General features: G+C 50.6%; 1 protein-coding gene across 1 annotated transcript in view; it reads left to right on the forward strand.

Moving 5' to 3' along the window:
* Window positions 1-17,099, forward strand: part of adprhl1 (ADP-ribosylhydrolase like 1) — a 36,009-nt gene that overhangs the window by 15,381 nt on the left and 3,529 nt on the right. Inside the window, exons 2-5 of the mRNA XM_067992445.1 lie at window positions 3,769-3,933; window positions 4,055-4,180; window positions 6,389-6,529; window positions 15,004-15,131. Coding sequence (XP_067848546.1) covers window positions 3,769-3,933; window positions 4,055-4,180; window positions 6,389-6,529; window positions 15,004-15,131 — 560 coding nt within the window. The remainder of the gene's footprint in view (window positions 1-3,768; window positions 3,934-4,054; window positions 4,181-6,388; window positions 6,530-15,003; window positions 15,132-17,099) is intronic.

The raw sequence follows: 17,099 nt of genomic DNA on the forward strand, positions 1-17,099 counted from the left end.
CTGGGGAAGAGCACCATCCTTGCTGCTCCTCAGAAAGCTGGAGGTAGGTGACTCTGGGCCCAAAGGCCCTATGGGCATGGTAAGGGTGTCTACAGGCTGCCCCCCTCCTCTCTGGACTCAATGAGGCTATGCCACATGTTCCTCCAGCCAGAATGGAGTGACCAAACTGATTCCCATCTTCTGAAGTAGTCAGTACCTCCTTGAACTTTCTGAAGGGCTGTCAGTTACTAGAAACAAAAGTACAAACGATTTTACAGCCAAGAAGGACTGAGTAATGCAAACATGATGTCTCCCAGCATGATTCCAGCGAATGAGATGAGTGTCCCTTTAGATAGCACTGGAGCAGGCAGTTTCTGGCTGGTACGATGCTTGACTAGTGGGCGTGATTGGCATTGAGTGGGCACCTGGCTGATTGGAACCAGAATGGCTTCAGGTTCCTAACTACATCCTAGAACCCCGATTCGCAGAGAGTATTGAGGCTCCTGCCTTTCCCCGCCAGGAATGTTGTCTGTTTAAATCCAGAGAAGCTTGAAAATCACATTGGTCAGGAGAACAGGGGTGAGCTTTTTATTATTTTCATCTCGTTACTTCCCCGTTCATGCTGCAAAACTGGAAGATAGAGAGACGGAAATTGCCCACTATTCAGAGTATTGTCACAGTATCTGCAGAGTACTCCCACAGTATTCACACAGTATCTGCAGAGTATGCCCACAGTATTCACACAGTATCTGCAGAGTACTCCCACAGTATTCACATGGTACCTTCAAAGTACTCCCACAGTATTCACACAGTATCTGCAGAGTACACCCACAGTATTCACACAGTACCTGCAGAGTACACCCACAGTATTCACACAGTACCTGCAGAGTACTCCCACAGTATCCACACAGTACCTGCAGAGTACTCCCACAGTATTCACATAGTACCTGCAGAGTACTCCCACAGTATCCACACAGTACCTGCAGAGTACTCCCACAGTATTCACACGGTACCTGTAGAGTACTCCCACAGTATTCACACAGTACCTGCAGAGTACTCCCACAGTATTCACACGGTACCTGCAGAGTACTCCCACAGTATTCACACAGTACATGCAGAGTACTCCCACAGTATTCACACAGTACCTGCAGAGTACTCCCACAGTATCCACACAGTACCTGCAGAGTACTCCCACAGTATTCATACGGTACCTGCAGAGTACTCCCACAGTATTCACACAGTACATGCAGAGTACTCCCACAGTATTCACACAGTACCTGCAGAGTACTCCCACAGTATTCACAGTACCTGCAGAGTACTCCCACAGTATCCACACAGTACCTGCAGAATACTCCCACATTATTCACACAGTACCTGCAGAGTACTCCCACAGTATTCACACAGTACCTGCAGAGTACTCCCACAGTATTCACACAGTACCTGCAGAGTACTCCCACAGTATTCACACAGTACCTGCAGAGTATGCCCACAGTATTCACACAGTACCTGCAGAGTACTCCCACAGTATTCACACAGTACCTGCAGAGTACTCCCACAGTATTCACACGGTACCTGCAGAGTACTCCCACAGTATTCACACAGTACCTGCAGAGTACTCCCACAGTATTCATACGGTACTTGATGGTCAAATTGGTTAAAACATTTTTGGGTTTTGATTGTGTTTGAAAGCACTTTACACAAATCACTTTATTTGACTAATGTAAATGATCCATCATTGGACAGAGCTTATTTTAAGAGCTGAAAACAGGCATCACTCAAATGGCATGTGAGCTATCCTGTGAATTTGTGTTCAGTTATCAGCCTGGCAGCGGGATCCTGTTCTAGAGATAATTAACATTGTTTGAATATGGCTCTGGACACCCAGAATAGCATGTAGCAGATTAGAACCCAAAGGAGGTGAGTGCAGAAACTAATGTAACACAAAATAAACAGAAGCAAACTGGTTGTTGTGTATCATTCATTAACTATGAAGCTCAGTGACTGTAAATATTCACCCTGTTGAATCTTGCAAGCTGCCTGTCTGAAAACAGCCAATCAGGAACACATGCCGAGAAATTAGGGACAAGTGGCCAAAAGTGGAGACACCAAAAATAGGCGGAGAGGAAATTCACGTTGCCAACTGCTCAGGGATACTGGAGCCCGAAGGATGTCTCTCATTGGAACCTTGTCAAAGCCAACAGCTCCATTATCCTCACACGCTGGAGAGATCGGCTGTGGCTCACAATCAAACCCTGTGTCACTGGACAACTACAACCTCTGCACTTTCTTTTTTTATCCCCAACTTTCTTCTTTGTTACTCCTTTTTGCTTGAATCTCTTCCTCACAGTTGATTTATCTGTTTGTTGGTTGGTCTTTATTCCTCTCACTCCTGATTTATTTTTTGCGTTGTGTCTTTCAGTCCCGTTCGTTGCTTTTAACTGCTTCATCGCTCCACATTTTTCTGCTCCTGCTCCTGCTCTCCTTTCCTTGCTCTCTACACCTGGCCCTACTCTTTTTTTTCCACAATCACCAGCTCTTTGCCAGCTTTCCTTTCAATCCTCAGAAATTCAGTCCTTTCTATTCTCACTATTTTGTTCCCCTGCTGCAGAATGACACCAGGGGTTACGGGGTTCAGTTATGAGGACAGGTTGCATAAACTTGGTTTGTATTCCCTTGAGTTTAGAAGTTTGAGGGGTGATCTAATCGAGGCCTTTAAAGGCTCGAGGGGCTGAATGGCCTCCTTCTGTTCCTATATTCGTTTCTTCCATCCTATGTTCCTGCTCTCCTTTCTATCCTCTCTAGTTCTGCTTTTTTGATTTCATGTCTACTCAAGTACTTTGTTCCTTTGTCCCCATCACTCCTCTTGTGCCTCAGATACTCCTTCTTGCCTTCCATCGTGCACCATTGTGTCTGGACCCCCAGAATACTTCATGCACTGATTTCGCTCCCCGCTCCCCATGGACCTCGGCCGCTGTTATCATTTGACCACTCCTTATCTACCAATTTCTCACTTGAGTTGATCCCAGGAAATGCCTCCAAACCTCAGCTCAGCCCCTCGAACATTCCCTCCCACCCCACTGACAGGAAGAACTTCAATTAGCAACATCTCATCACACGGCCAACTTGTCTTCATGTACATTGTTCCATCAGTGATGTCTCATTAATAGAATATCCCTCCCTAAACCTGTCCAACTCTCTACCTTTCTCTCCTCCTTTAAGTCGCTCCTTCAAACCTACCTCTTTGACCAAGTCTTTGGTCACCTGCCCTAATGTGTTTTTACGTGATTTGGTGCTGAATTTGTCTGATTACACTCCTGTGAACATTTTTATTATGTTAAAGGCACTATATAAATGCAAGTTGTTGTTATTGAAGGTCCAACAACAACAACAATTTGCATTTATATAGCGCCATTAGCGAAGTAAAACATCCCAAGTTGCTTCACAGGAACATAATCAAACAAAAATTGATACCGAGTCAAAGAAGGAGATATTAGGACAGGTAACAAAAAGCTTGGTTTTAAGGAGCATCTTAAAGGAGGAGAGAGAGGTGGAGATGAGGGAATTCCAGAGCTTCGGGCCTAGGCAGCTGAAGGCACGGCCGCCAATGGTGGAGCGATGAAAATCGGGGATGCGCAAGAGGCCAGAGTTGGAGGAGCGCAGAGATCTCGGAGGGTTGTAGGGCTGGACGAGGTTACAGAGGTAGGGAGGGGCGAGACCATGGAGGGATTTTGAACATGCTTTATTCAAAGGGTTTTCAGAAACGTACTTTGTCTGTATTTGAATTCCCAGATTTTTGGTCCCTCGAAGACCTTTATCGAGAAATGGTGAAGGTTTACGTTGAGATCGTTGAAAAAATCCATAAGAGACGGCCAGATCCAGCTATAGTCGAAGGCTGTGCCCAGCTCAAGCCAGATAATTACCTCCTGGGATGGCACACACCTTTTAATGAGAGAGGTACGTGGACTCGTCTTCACATGTCACAGGGCGTTAACCTCACAAACAGGGGCACCTCGATATTTGATGACAGAACTGACTTCTCTTTCCACAGTTATGTTTTGTGTTCCTGTTTATGCAGGGTCAGGATTCGGTGCAGCCACGAAGGCCATGTGCATCGGGATGAGATACTGGCAACCTGAGAAACTGGATAATCTCGTCCAAGTTAGCATTGAATGTGGCCGAATGACTCACAACCACCCCACAGGTAAACTCCCCACAGATAATCTCCCCACAGGTAATCTCCCAACGGATAATCTCCCCGCAGGTAATCTTCCCACAGGTAATCTACCCGTGGGTAATCTCCCCACAGGTAAAGTACCCCACAGGTTATCTCCCCCTGGGTAATCTACCCCCGGGTAATCTCCCTCCGGATAATCTACCCCACAGGTAATCTCCCCCCGTATAATCTCACCATGGGTAAACACCCCATGATTAATCTCCCCACAGGTAATCTCCCTCCAGGTAATCTCCCCCTGGGTAATCTCCCCACAGGTAATCTCCACCCGGGTAATCTCCCCCCAGGTAATCTCCCCCTAGGTAATCTCCCCACAGGTAATCTCCACCCGGGTAATCTCCCCACAGCTAATCTCCCCCCCCCCCCCACCCCGGGCAATCACCTACAGGTAATCTCCCCACAGGTAATCTCCCCATGAGTAATCTCCCCACAGGTAATCTCTCTCCAGGTAATCTCCCCACAGGTAATCTCCCCCCAGGTAATCTCCCCCTAGGTAATCTCCCCACAAGTAATCTACCCCCCCATGTCCCCCGGGTCATCTCCCCACAGCTAATCTCCCCCGGGTAATCTCCCCACAGATAATCTTCCCCCCCCCCCCGGGTAATCTCCCCACAGGTAATCTCCCCCCAGGTAATCTCCCCCTAGGTAATCTCCCCCTAGGTAATCTCCCCACAGGTAATCTCCCCCCAGGTAATCTCCCCCTAGGTAATCTCCCCACAGGTAATCTCCCCATGAGTAATCTCCCCACAGGTAATCTCTCTCCAGGTAATCTCCCCACGGATAATCTCCCTCCAGGTAATCTCCCCACAGGTAATCTCCCCCCAGGTAATCTCCCCCTAGGTAATCTCCCCACAAGTAATCTACCCCCCCATGTCCCCCGGGTCATCTCCCCACAGCTAATCTCCCCCGGGTAATCTCCCCACAGATAATCTTCCCCCCCCCCCCCCGGGTAATCTCCCCACAGGTAATCTCCCCCCAGGTAATCTCCCCACAGGTAATCTCCCCCTAGGTAATCTCCCCCCAGGTAATCTCCCCACAGGTAATCTCCCCCTAGGTAATCTCCCCACAGGTAATCTCCCCCCAGGTAATCTCCCCCTAGGTAATCTCCCCACAGGTAATCTCCCCCCCCCCCCGGGTAATCTCCCCACAGGTAATCTCCCCACAGGTAATCTCCCCACAGGTAATCTCCCCCCCCCCCCGGGTAATCTCCCCACAGATAATCTTCCCCCCCCCCCGGGTAATCTCCCCACAGGTAATCTCCCCACAGATAATCTCCCCCGGGTCATCTCCCCACCGATAATCTCCCCCGGGTCATCTCCCCACAGGTAATCTCCCCCGGGTCATCTCCCCACAGGTAATCTCCCCACAGATAATCTTCCCCCCCCCCAGGTAATCTCCCCACAGGTAATCTCCCCACAGATAATCTCCCCCATGGTAATCTCCCCCTAGGTAATCTCCCCACAGGTAATCTCCCCCTAGGTAATCTCCCCACAGGTAATCTCCCCCTAGGTAATCTCCCCACAGGTAATCTCCCCACAGATAATCTCCCCCTAGGTAATCTCCCCACAGGTAATCTCCCCCTAGGTAATCTCCCCACAGGTAATCTCCCCACAGATAATCTCCCCCCAGGTAATCGCCCCACAGGTAATCTCCCCGCAGGTAATCTCCCCCCGAGTAATCTCCCCCCAGATAATCTCCCCCCAGGTAATCGCCCCACAGGTAATCTCCCCGCAGGTAATCTCCCCCCGAGTAATCTCCCCCCAGGTAATCTCCCCCTGGGTAATCTCCCCCCAGGTAATTTCTCCCGGGTAATCTCCCCCAGGTAATCCCCCACAGGTAATCTCCCCCTGGGTAATCTCCCCCCAGGTAATCTTCCCCCAGGTAATCTCCCCCCCCCGGATAATCTCACCACAGGTAATCTACACACAAGTAATATCTCCATGGGTAATCTACACACAAGTAATATCTCCATGGGTAATCTACACACAAGTAATCTCCCCACTGTTAACGTCGCCACAGATCTGTCCAATTCCCACTGCCCTGTTCTTTCCCCATAATCCTGTAATATTTCCTTTGCAAGTATTTATCCAATTATCTTTTGAAAGTTATTATTGAATATGCTTCCCCCCGCCCTTTCAGGCAGCGCATTCCAACATTTTTTCTCTCTGTCCGGGATAGGTTTCCTGGGATCGCTGTGCACAGCCCTGTTCGCATCCTACGCTGTCCAGCGCAAGCCCGTGGTGGAGTGGGGAAGGGAGATGTTGAAGGTTATCGGTGTGGCTGAGGCCTACTGCAGGAAAACCATTCGCCACATGGCAGGTAAGGGCTGTACTGGGGGAAGGAGCTGAAACTTCCAGCGTCTAAATTTAAGATCTGTTTTTGTGGGACTGATTCCATGAAACGTTTTTGCGGATTTTCCTCTGTTTATAGTGTGTGGGATTCGGGATAGGCGTGGGATTCGGGATAGACGTGGGATTCGGGATAGACGTGGGATTCGGAATAGGCGTGGGATTCGGGATAGGTGTGGGATTCGGGATAGGTGTGGGATTCAGAATAGGCGTGGGATTCGGGATAGGTGTGGGATTTGAGATAGGTGTAGGATTTGGGATAGGCGTGGAATTCGGGATAGGTGTGGAATTCGAGATAGGCGTGGGATTCGAGATAGGCGTGGGATTCGGGATAGCTTTGGGATTCGAGATAGGTGTGGGATTCGGGATAGGCGTGGGATTCGGGATAGGTGTGGGATTCGGGATAGGCGTGGGATTTAGGATAGGCGTGGGATTCGGGATAGGTGTGGGATTCAGGATAGCTGTGGGATTCGAGATAGGCGTGGGATTCGGGATAGGTGTGGGATTCGGGATAGGTGTGGGATTCGAGATAGGCGTGGGATTTGGGATAGGCGTGGGATTCGGGATAGGCGTGGGATTTAGGATAGGCGTGGGATTCGGGATAGGTGTGGGATTCAGGATAGCTGTGGGATTCGGGATAGGCGTGGGATTCGGGATAGGCGTGGGATTCGAGATAGGCGTGGGATTCGAGATAGGCGTGGGATTCGGGATAGGCGTGGGATTCGAGATAGGTGTGAGATTCAGGATAGGCGTGGGATTCGGGATAGCTGTGGGATTCGGGATAGGCGTGGGATTCAGGATAGGTGTGGCTTGAGTTGCTATGATGTGAACACTATGCGTGGACTTTCTATCAGTTCTGAAGATCAGCTCTGGCCACATTCACAACAACTTGCATTTATACAGCCCCTTTAACACAGGAAACTCACCCAAGGCGCTTCACAGGAACGTTATCAGACTTTGATATCAAGCTAAAGGAGATAATAAAAGGGGTGACCAAAAGCTTGGTCAAAGAGGTAGGTTTTAAGGAGCGTCTTAAAGGAGGAGAGAGGTGAGAGGTGGAGAGGTTTAGGGAGGGAATTTCAGAGCTTAGGGCCTTGGCAGCTGAAGGCACGGCCGCCAATGGTGGAGCGATGGAAATCAGGAATGCACAAGAGACCAGAATTGGAGGAGGGCAGAGATCTCGGAGGTTGTAGGGCTGGAGGAGGTTACAGAGATAGGGAGGGGGCGAGGCCACAGAGGGATTTGAACACAAGGATGAGAATTTTAAACTGAGGTGTTGTCAGACGGGAGCCAATGTAGGTCAGCGAGCACAGGGGTGATGGGTGAACAGGACTTGGTGCGAGTTAGGATACGGGCAGCAAAGTTTTGGATGAGCTCAAGTTTATGGAGGGTGGAAGATGGGAATCCAACCAGGAAAGCATTGGCATAATCAAGTCTAGAGGTAACAAAAGTATGGATGAGGGTTTCAGCAGCAGGGGCAGGGATGGAGATGGGTGATGTTACAGAGATGGAAGTAGGCAGTTTTGGTGATGGAGAGAATATGGTGTCGGAGCTCAGCTCAGGGTCAAATAGAACGCTAAGGTTGCGAACGGTCTGGTTCAGACTGAGACAGTGGCCAGGGAGAGGCACGGAGTTGGTGGCTAGGGAACGGAGTTTGTGGCAGGGACCAAAGACAATGGCTTCAGTCTTCTCAATGTTTAATTGGAGGAAATTGTGGCTGATCCAATAGTGGATATCGGAAAAGCAGCGTGACAAATCAGAGGCGGTGGTGGTGAGGTAGAGCTGGGTGTCGTCAGTGTACATGTGGAACCTGACGTGTTTTCTGATGTTGCCAAAGAGCAGCATGTAGATGAGAAATAGGAGGGAGCCAAGGATAGATCCTTGGGGGACTCCAGAGGTAACGATGCAGGAGCGGGAAGAGAAGCCATTGCAGGTGATTCTCTGGCTATGACTGGATAGATAAAAATGAAACCAGGCGAGGGCAGTCCCACCCAGCTGGACGATGGAGGAGAGGCGATGGAGGAGGATGGTGTGGTCACTGTGTCAAAGGATGCAGACAGGTTGAGAAGGATGAGGAGGGATAGTTCACCACGGTCACAGTCACATAGGATCTCATGTGTGCCTTTGATAAGGGCCGTTTCAGTACTGTGGCAGGGGCAGAAACCTGATTGGAGGGATTCAAACATGGAGTTACGGGAACGATGGGCATGGATTTGGGAGGTGACAAAACTTTCAAGGACTTTGGAGAGGAAAGGGAGGTTGGAGATGGGGCGGGAGTTTGCAAGGACAGAGGGGTCAAGGGTGAGTTTTTGAGGAGGGGGGTGATGACAGCAGATTTGAAGGAGAGGGGACAGTACCTGAGGAGAGGGAACCGTTAACAATATCAGCTAATGTGGGGGCCAGGAAGGGAAGTTGGGTGGTCAGTAGTTTGGAGGAAATAGGGTCGAGGGAGCAGGAGGTGGGTCTCATGGTCACGATGAGATCGGAGAGGGCATGAGGGGAGATAGGAGAGAAACTAAAGAAAGATGCAAGTTCAGGGCTAGGGCAGGGGGGAGCCATAGGGGAGGTTTGGCTTGGTGGGCTGGGGAAGGGAGGGAAGTGGCAGAGGCAGCTGAACGGATGGTCTCAATCTCAGTGACAAAGAAATCCATGAGCTTCTCGCACTTGTTGTTGGGGGTAGGATGGAGGAGGCAGGGGAGAGGGATGTTTGTAGTGGAGAAGAGAAGCCGGGAGTTATCTTTGATTTCCAGAATGGCCCTGGAATAGTGAATGGTTTTATCGGAAGAGAGCAGGACCCTATAATGCTTTATGAGATCCAGCCACATCTGGCGATGAATGGCTAAACCAGTTGTCTGCCATAAATGTTCAAGTCTGCATTCCTTGGACTTAAGGGAGTGGAGATGGGGGGTGTACAAGAGGGAATGACCAGGAATGGGAGAAAGTAAGTGTTTTACAGGGGACAAGGGCATCAAAGGCGGAGGTGAGGGTATGATTGAGCAGATCAGTAGCTGCAGAAATATAGTGGTGAATGGAGGGCCAAAGGATAGACGGTTGGGAATTTGAAAGTGCCGTTGTAAGTGAGTTGAGGCAGAGTTTTCTACAGTGGTGGACAAGGAAGTGGGATAGGAAAGGGAAAAGGGTTGAGGGATACAAGGACGTGATCAGAGATGGCCTTATCTGTGATTGACACAATGGGAGTAGAGAGGCCACATGAGATGGCAAGGTCGAGTGGGTGACTGTGAATATGGGTAGGCGTGTTTATATGGAGGGAGAGATTAAGGGAGGATAGGAGAGCAATGAACTCAGAGGAGAGAGAGCATGGTGATTTGAGATGGAGGTTGAAATCACTGAGGATGCGAAGTTGCTCAGTTCGGAGGTTGAGGGAGGAAAGCAGTGACGATATCTCGGTGAGAAACTTGATGTGGGCGATAGAGAATGAGGATTTTAAAGAGAGTTGAGAGGGATGGAACAAGGTGAGATGCTCAAAGGAGGAGAAGGAGCCAGAGGAGTAGGGAGACAGACCAAGGTGAGATATGGTGATAATGGCCACACTACAACTGTAGCGGTCTGGGCGGGGCATGTGGTGGATGGTATAGCCAGGCGGGGAGGCTTCATTAAGGGGAAGGTGTCATCACCTGTGAGCCAAATTTCTATCGAGGCCATGATGTCAATGCAATCATCCACAATAAGCTCAGGGATGGCAATGGCCTTGTTCACAAGTGAACGGACATTCTGGAGGGAGATGCGGAGAGGGGCAGTAATAGCTGATCCACTGGCAGAGTCCACAGGGTCAGCACTGGGAGAGGTGAATGGGACGGGGAGGAGGTTGGTAAGATTAGCCCCCAGCGGGCGTGCTGGGCGGGAAGGTTGGTGAGAGAGTGTACGATGGGGCAGTTGGGGTTGCTGCTCGTAAGGAGGCAGCGACGAGTGCCTCGATGGGCCCTTCAGAGGATACCGCATTCCCTACCAACTCATAACACAGAATGAAACTCCCACTGTGCAGGCACCGAGGCCTCCTCTGCTCTGGCCATTCTCCGCCTGGTCTTAGCAGCGGTTTACCAGACAAGGCCGGGGAGCCCACCTGAAATATGTACAATCGTCTGACCTTGCACTGTCAAACTCGAAAGACATTCGATCCATCAAATTAGCTGTAAGTCAATAGTATGAATAGAAAATGTGAGTCAAATCTAAGAGCATGGCTAAGGTTTCCTCTGAAATGGAAAATCAGGGCAGCTCCAAACTGACCAAAGAGAAGCTGTCTCACACCAACGGTGGCAGAGACTGTTGCTGGTCCATTGCACTGAACATGGGGTGACCAGGGACAGTTTACAGCCATCATCCCCCACACAGGAGGCAGACGCTGAGAATCTAAATAAAGGAAATTACGAAAGTATGAGGTGCGAGTTGGCTATGATAGATTGGGGAACTTTACTAAAAGGGATGACGGTGGATAGGCAATGGCTAATATTTAAAGAACGTGTGCAGGAATTACAACAATTATTCATTCCTGTCTGGCGCAAAAATAAAACAGGAAAGGTGGCTCAACCGTGGCTTACAAAAGAAATTAGGGATAGTATTAGATCCAAAGAGGAGACATACAAAATTGCCAGAAAAAGCGTCAAGCCTGAGGATCAGAAGCAGTTCAGAATTCAGCAAAGGAGGACAAAGAGATTGATTAAGAGGGGAAAGATAGAGTATGAGAGTAAACTAGCAGGGAACATAAAAACTGACTGTAAAAGCTTCTATAAATATGTCAAGAGATAAAGATTAGTGAAGACAAATGTAGGTCCCTTACAGTCAGAAATGGGGGAAATTATAATGGGGAACAAAGAAATGGCAGAACAATTAAAGGAGGACACAAATAACCTCCCTGAAATGTTAGGGAACCAAGGGTCTAGTGAGAGGGAGGAACTGAAGGAAACCAGTATTAGTGAAAAAAATAGTGCTAGGGAAATTAATGGGGCTAAAGGCTGACAAATCCCCAGGGCCTGATAATCTACATCCCAGAGTACTAAAGGAAGTGGCCCTGGAAATAGTGGATGCATTGGTGGTCATCTTCCAAAATTCTATCGACTCTGGAACAGTTCCTACAGATTGGAGGGTGGCAAATGTAACCCCACTATTTAAAAAAGGAGGGAGAGAAAAAACAGGGAATTACAGACCAGTTAGCCTAACATCAGTAGTGGGGAAAATGCTAGAGTCTATTATAAAAGATGTGATAACAGAACACTTGGAAGGCATTAATGGGATTGGACAAAGTCAGCATGGGTTTATGAAAGGGAAATCATGCTTAACAAATCTACTGGAGTTTTTTGAGGAGGTAACTAGTAGAATAGATAAGGGGGAACCAATGGATGTGGTGTACTTGGATTTTCAGAAGGCTTTTGATAAGGTCCCACACAAGAGGTTAGCGTGCAAAATTAAAGCACATGGGATTGGGGGGAATATACTGGCATGGATTGAGAATTGGTTGACAGACAGGAAACAGAGAGTAGGAATAAACAGGTCTTTTTCCGGGTGGCAGGCAGTGATTAGTGGGGTACCGCAGGGATCAGTGCTTGGGCCCCAGCTATTCACAATATATATCAATGATTTGGATGAGGGAACTAAATGTAACATTTCCAAGTTTGCAGACGACACAAAGCTGGGGTGGAATGTGAGCTGTGAGGAGGATGCAAAGAGGCTCCAATGTGATTTAGACAAGTTGGGTGAGTGGGCAAGAACATGGCAGATGCAGTATAACGTGGATAAATGTGAGGTTGTCCACTTTGATTATAAAAACAGAAAGGCAGATTATTATCTGAATGGTGATAGATTGGGAAAAGGGGAGGTGCAACGAGACCTGGGTGTCCTTGTACACCAGTCGCTGAAAGCGAGCATTCAGGTGCAGCAAGCAGTTAGGAAGGCGAATGGTATGTTGGCCTTCATTGCAAGAGGATTTGAGTACAGGAGCAGGGATGTCTTACTGCAGTTATACAGGGCCTTGGTGAGACCACACCTGGAGTATTGTGTACAGTTTTGGTCTCCTTATCTGAGGAAGGATGTCCTTGCCATGGAGGGAGTGCAACGAAGGTTTACCAGACTGATTCCTGGGATGGCAGGACTGACGTATGAGGAGAGATTGGGTCGACTAGGCCTATATTCACGAGAGTTTAGAAGAATGAGAGGTGATCTCATCGAAACATACAAAATTCTAACAGGATTAGACAGACTAGATGCAGGGAGGATGTTCCCGATGGCTGGGGAGTCCAGAACCAGGGGTCACAGTCTCAGGATACGGGGTATGCCATTTAGAACCGAGATGAGGAGAAATTTCTTCACTCAGAGGGTGGTGAACCTGTGGAATTCTCTACCACAGAAGGCAGTGGAGGCCAAGTCATTAAATATATTCAAGAAGGAGATAGATATATTTCTTAATGCTAAAGGGATCAAGGGATATGGGGAAAAAGCGGGAACAGGGTACTGAGTTAGATGATCAGCCATGATCATTTTGAATGGTGGAGCAGGCCCGAAGGGCCCAATGGCCTACTCTTGCTCCTATTTTCTATGTTTCTATATGTTTCTATGTTACCCCAAAGGGAAAGAGAAAAAAACTGAAGACCCAGTTGTCAGAGAGTGGTCTCATGGATCTTGTAACAGTCAGTCCTTGAGCAATGGGAGCCCAGGATAGATCTCCTGCCCCAGCCCTCACTAGAGGAGGCCCAGGGTAGATCTCCTGCCCCAGTTCTCACTAGGGGAGGCCCAGGATAGATCTCCCACCCCAGCTCCCACTAGGGGAGGCCCATGATAGATCTCCTGCCCCAGTTCTCACTAGGAGAGGCCCAGGATAGATCTCCCACCTGAGCTCCCACTAGGGGAGGCCTGGGATAGATCTCCCACTCCAGCTCCTACTAGAGGAGGCCCAGGATAGATCTCCTGCCCCAGCTCCCACTAGGGGAGGCCTGGGATAGATCTCCCACTCCAGCTCCCACTAGGGGAGGCCTGGGATAGATCTCCCACTCCAGCTCCCACTAGGGGAGGCCTGGGATAGATCTCCAACTCCAGCTCCCACTAGGGGAGGCCTGGGATAGATCTCCCACTCCAGCTCCCACTAGGGGAGGCCTGGGATAGATCTCCCACTCCAGCTCCCACTCGGGGAGGCCTGGGATAGATCTCCCACTCCAGCTCCCACTAGGGGAGGCCTGGGATAGATCTCCCACTCCAGCTCCCACTAGGGGAGGCCTGGGATAGATCTCCAACTCCAGCTCCCACTCGGGGAGGCCTGGGATAGATCTCCCACTCCAGCTCCCACTAGGGGAGGCCTGGGATAGATCTCCAACTCCAGCTCCCACTCGGGGAGGCCTGGGATAGATCTCCTGCCCCAGCTTCCACTCGGGGAGGCCTGGGATAGATCTCCAACTCCAGCTCCCACTAGGGGAGGCCTGGGATAGATCTCCCACTCCAGCTCCCACTAGGGGAGGCCTGGGATAGATCTCCAACTCCAGCTCCCACTCGGGGAGGCCTGGGATAGATCTCCCACTCCAGCTCCCACTAGGGGAGGCCTGGGATAGATCTCCAACTCCAGCTCCCACTCGGGGAGGCCTGGGATAGATCTCCTGCCCCAGCTTCCACTCGGGGAGGCCTGGGATAGATCTCCAACTCCAGCTCCCACTCGGGGAGGCCTGGGATAGATCTCCAACTCCAGCTCCCACTCGGGGAGGCCTGGGATAGATCTCCCACTCCAGCTCCCACTAGAGGAGGCCTGGGATAGATCTCCAACTCCAGCTCCCACTCGGGGAGGCCTGGGATAGATCTCCAACTCCAGCTCCCACTCGGGGAGGCCTGGGATAGATCTCCCACTCCAGCTCCCACTAGGAGAGGCCCAGGATAGATCTCCTGCCCCAGCTCCCACTAGAGGAGGCCCAGGATAGATCTCCCACTCCAGCTCCTACTAGAGGAGGCCCAGGATAGATCTCCTGCCCCAGCTCCCACTAGGGGAGGCCTGGGATAGATCTCCTGCCCCAGCTCCCACTAGGGGAGGCCTGGGATAGATCTCCAACTCCAGCTCCCACTAGGGGAGGCCTGGGATAGATCTCCAACTCCAGCTCCCACTAGGGGAGGCCCAGGATAGATCTCCTGCCCCAGCTCCCACTAGGGGAGGCCTGGGATAGATCTCCTGCCCCAGCTCCCACTAGGGGAGGCCCAGGATAGATCTCCTGCCCCAGCTCCCACTAGGGGAGGCCCAGGATAGATCTCCTGCCCCAGCTCCCACTAGGGGAGGCCCAGGATAGATCTCCTGCCCCAGTTCTCACTAGGGGAGACCTGGGATAGATCTCCAACTTATGTCGAGGAGTAATCAAGAAAATAAAATAGAGCAAGAAAAAGAATTGTCTTTGTTTAATAGTTGAGTTGGGTCCTGAGATTGTTTGTGAGAATGGACTCAATAAAATCCAACTTTTTCCTCAGAGTACCAAGAAAATTGGTTTTATTTCGAAACCAAATGGCAGTCGTATTTGAAAGAAAGAGGAATTGTAGAGGAAGGGCAGAACTCACCAACATTCCCTGACCGGTACGACGCAGAGACAAGAGATCAGGTTCGTGCAGCCACTTCAAAATTCTGAATTCAAGCTGCTCGTTTTTGAAACTCTACGGGGCGGATTTCACTTGTGCGGCTGCTCACAGCGGGCAGCTCGACCCACCAGCAGGGCAGCTCTACGCACCAGCAGGGCAGCTATACCCACCAGCAGGGCAGCTCTACCCACCAGCAGGGCAGCTCTACGCACCAGCAGGGCAGCTCTACCCACCAGCAGGGCAGCTCTACGCACCAGCAGGGCAGCTATACCCACCAGCAGGGCAGCTCTACCCACCAGCAGGGCAGCTCTACCCACCAGCAGGGCAGCTCTACGCACCAGCAGGGCAGCTATACCCACCAGCAGGGCAGCTATACCCACCAGCAGGGCAGCTCTACCCACCAGCAGGGCAGCTCTACCCACCAGCAGGGCAGCTCTACGCACCAGCAGGGCAGCTCTACGCACCAGCAGGGCAGCTATACCCACCAGCCGGGCAGCTATACCCACCAGCAGGGCAGCTCTACGCACCAGCAGGGCAGCTATACCCACCAGCCGGGCAGCTATACCCACCAGCAGGGCAGCTCTACCCACCAGCAGGGCAGCTATACCCACCAGCAGGGCAGCTATACCCACCAGCAGGGCAGCTCTACGCACCAGCAGGGCAGCTTGGGAAAGTGTGGGCTTACTGCCTACTATTTTGGATCATGGTTACCTTGCCTGTGATTGCCCACTCAGTCTGGTTGGGTACTGCTGGAGATGCTGGTCTCAGGGGTCTAGAGAAGGATAATCCTGGATTGTGGTGGACCAGCATTTAACGCACATTAAGGTCTTTGTATTCAGAGAGGCAGTGACACAGCCAAGAAACTATCCCTTCCCATCTCTGATTATGCAATCAGTTTACACATCTGTACATGTAGGAAGTTTACCAGCATAGCTCTGGGAATGTGGGATTGGTTGGTTTGATCTGTGATCTGGGAGTGTGGGGATTGGTTGGTTTGGTCTGTGATCTGGGAGTGTGGGATTGGTTGGTTTGGTCTGTGATCTGGGAGTGTGGGGATTGGTTGGTTTGATCTGTGATCTGGGAGTGTGGGGATTGGTTGGTTTGGTCTGTGATCTGGGAGTGTGGGATTGGTTGGTTTGGTCTGTGATCTGGGAGTGTGGGGATTGGTTGGTTTGATCTGTGATCTGGGAGTGTGGGGATTGGTTGGTTTGGTCTGTGATCTGGGAGTGTGGGGATTGGTTGGTTTGATCTGTGATCTGGGAGTGTGGGGATTGGTTGGTTTGGTCTGTGATCTGGGAGTGTGGGGATTGGTTGGTTTGGTCTGTGATCTGGGAGTGTGGGGATTGGTTGGTTTGGTCTGTGATCTGGGAGTGTGGGGATTGGTTGGTTTGATCTGTGATCTGGGAGTGTGGGGATTGGTTGGTTTGGTCTGTGATCTGGGAGTGTGGGGATTGGTTGGTTTGGTCTGTGATCTGGGAGTGTGGGGATTGGTTGGTTTGGTCTGTGATCTGGGAGTGTGGGGATTGGTTGGTTTGATCTGTGATCTGGGAATGTGGGATTGGTTGGTTTGGTCTGTGACCTGGGAGTGTGGGGATTGGTTGCTTTGATCTGTGATCTGGGAGTGTGGTGATTGGTTGGTTTGGTCTGTGATCTGGGAGTGTGGGGATTGGTTGGTTTGGTCTGTGATCTGGGAGTGTGGGGATTGGTTGGTTTGGTCTGTGATCTGGGAGTGTGGGGATTGGTTGGTTTGATCTGTGACCTGGGAGTGTGGGGATTGGTTGGTTTGGTCTGTGACCTGGGAGTGTGGGGATTGGTTGGTTTGGTCTGTGACCTGGGAGTGTGGGGATTGGTTGGTTTGGTCTGTGACCTGGGAGTGTGGGGATTGGTTGGTTTGATCTGTGATCTGGGAGTGTGGTGATTGGTTGGTTTGGTCTGTGATCTGGGAGTGTGGGGATTGGTTGGTTTGGTCTGTGACCTGGGAGTGTGGGGAT

Source organism: Heptranchias perlo, chromosome 11, assembly GCF_035084215.1.
Source record: "Heptranchias perlo isolate sHepPer1 chromosome 11, sHepPer1.hap1, whole genome shotgun sequence".
NCBI lineage: Eukaryota > Metazoa > Chordata > Chondrichthyes > Hexanchiformes > Hexanchidae > Heptranchias > Heptranchias perlo.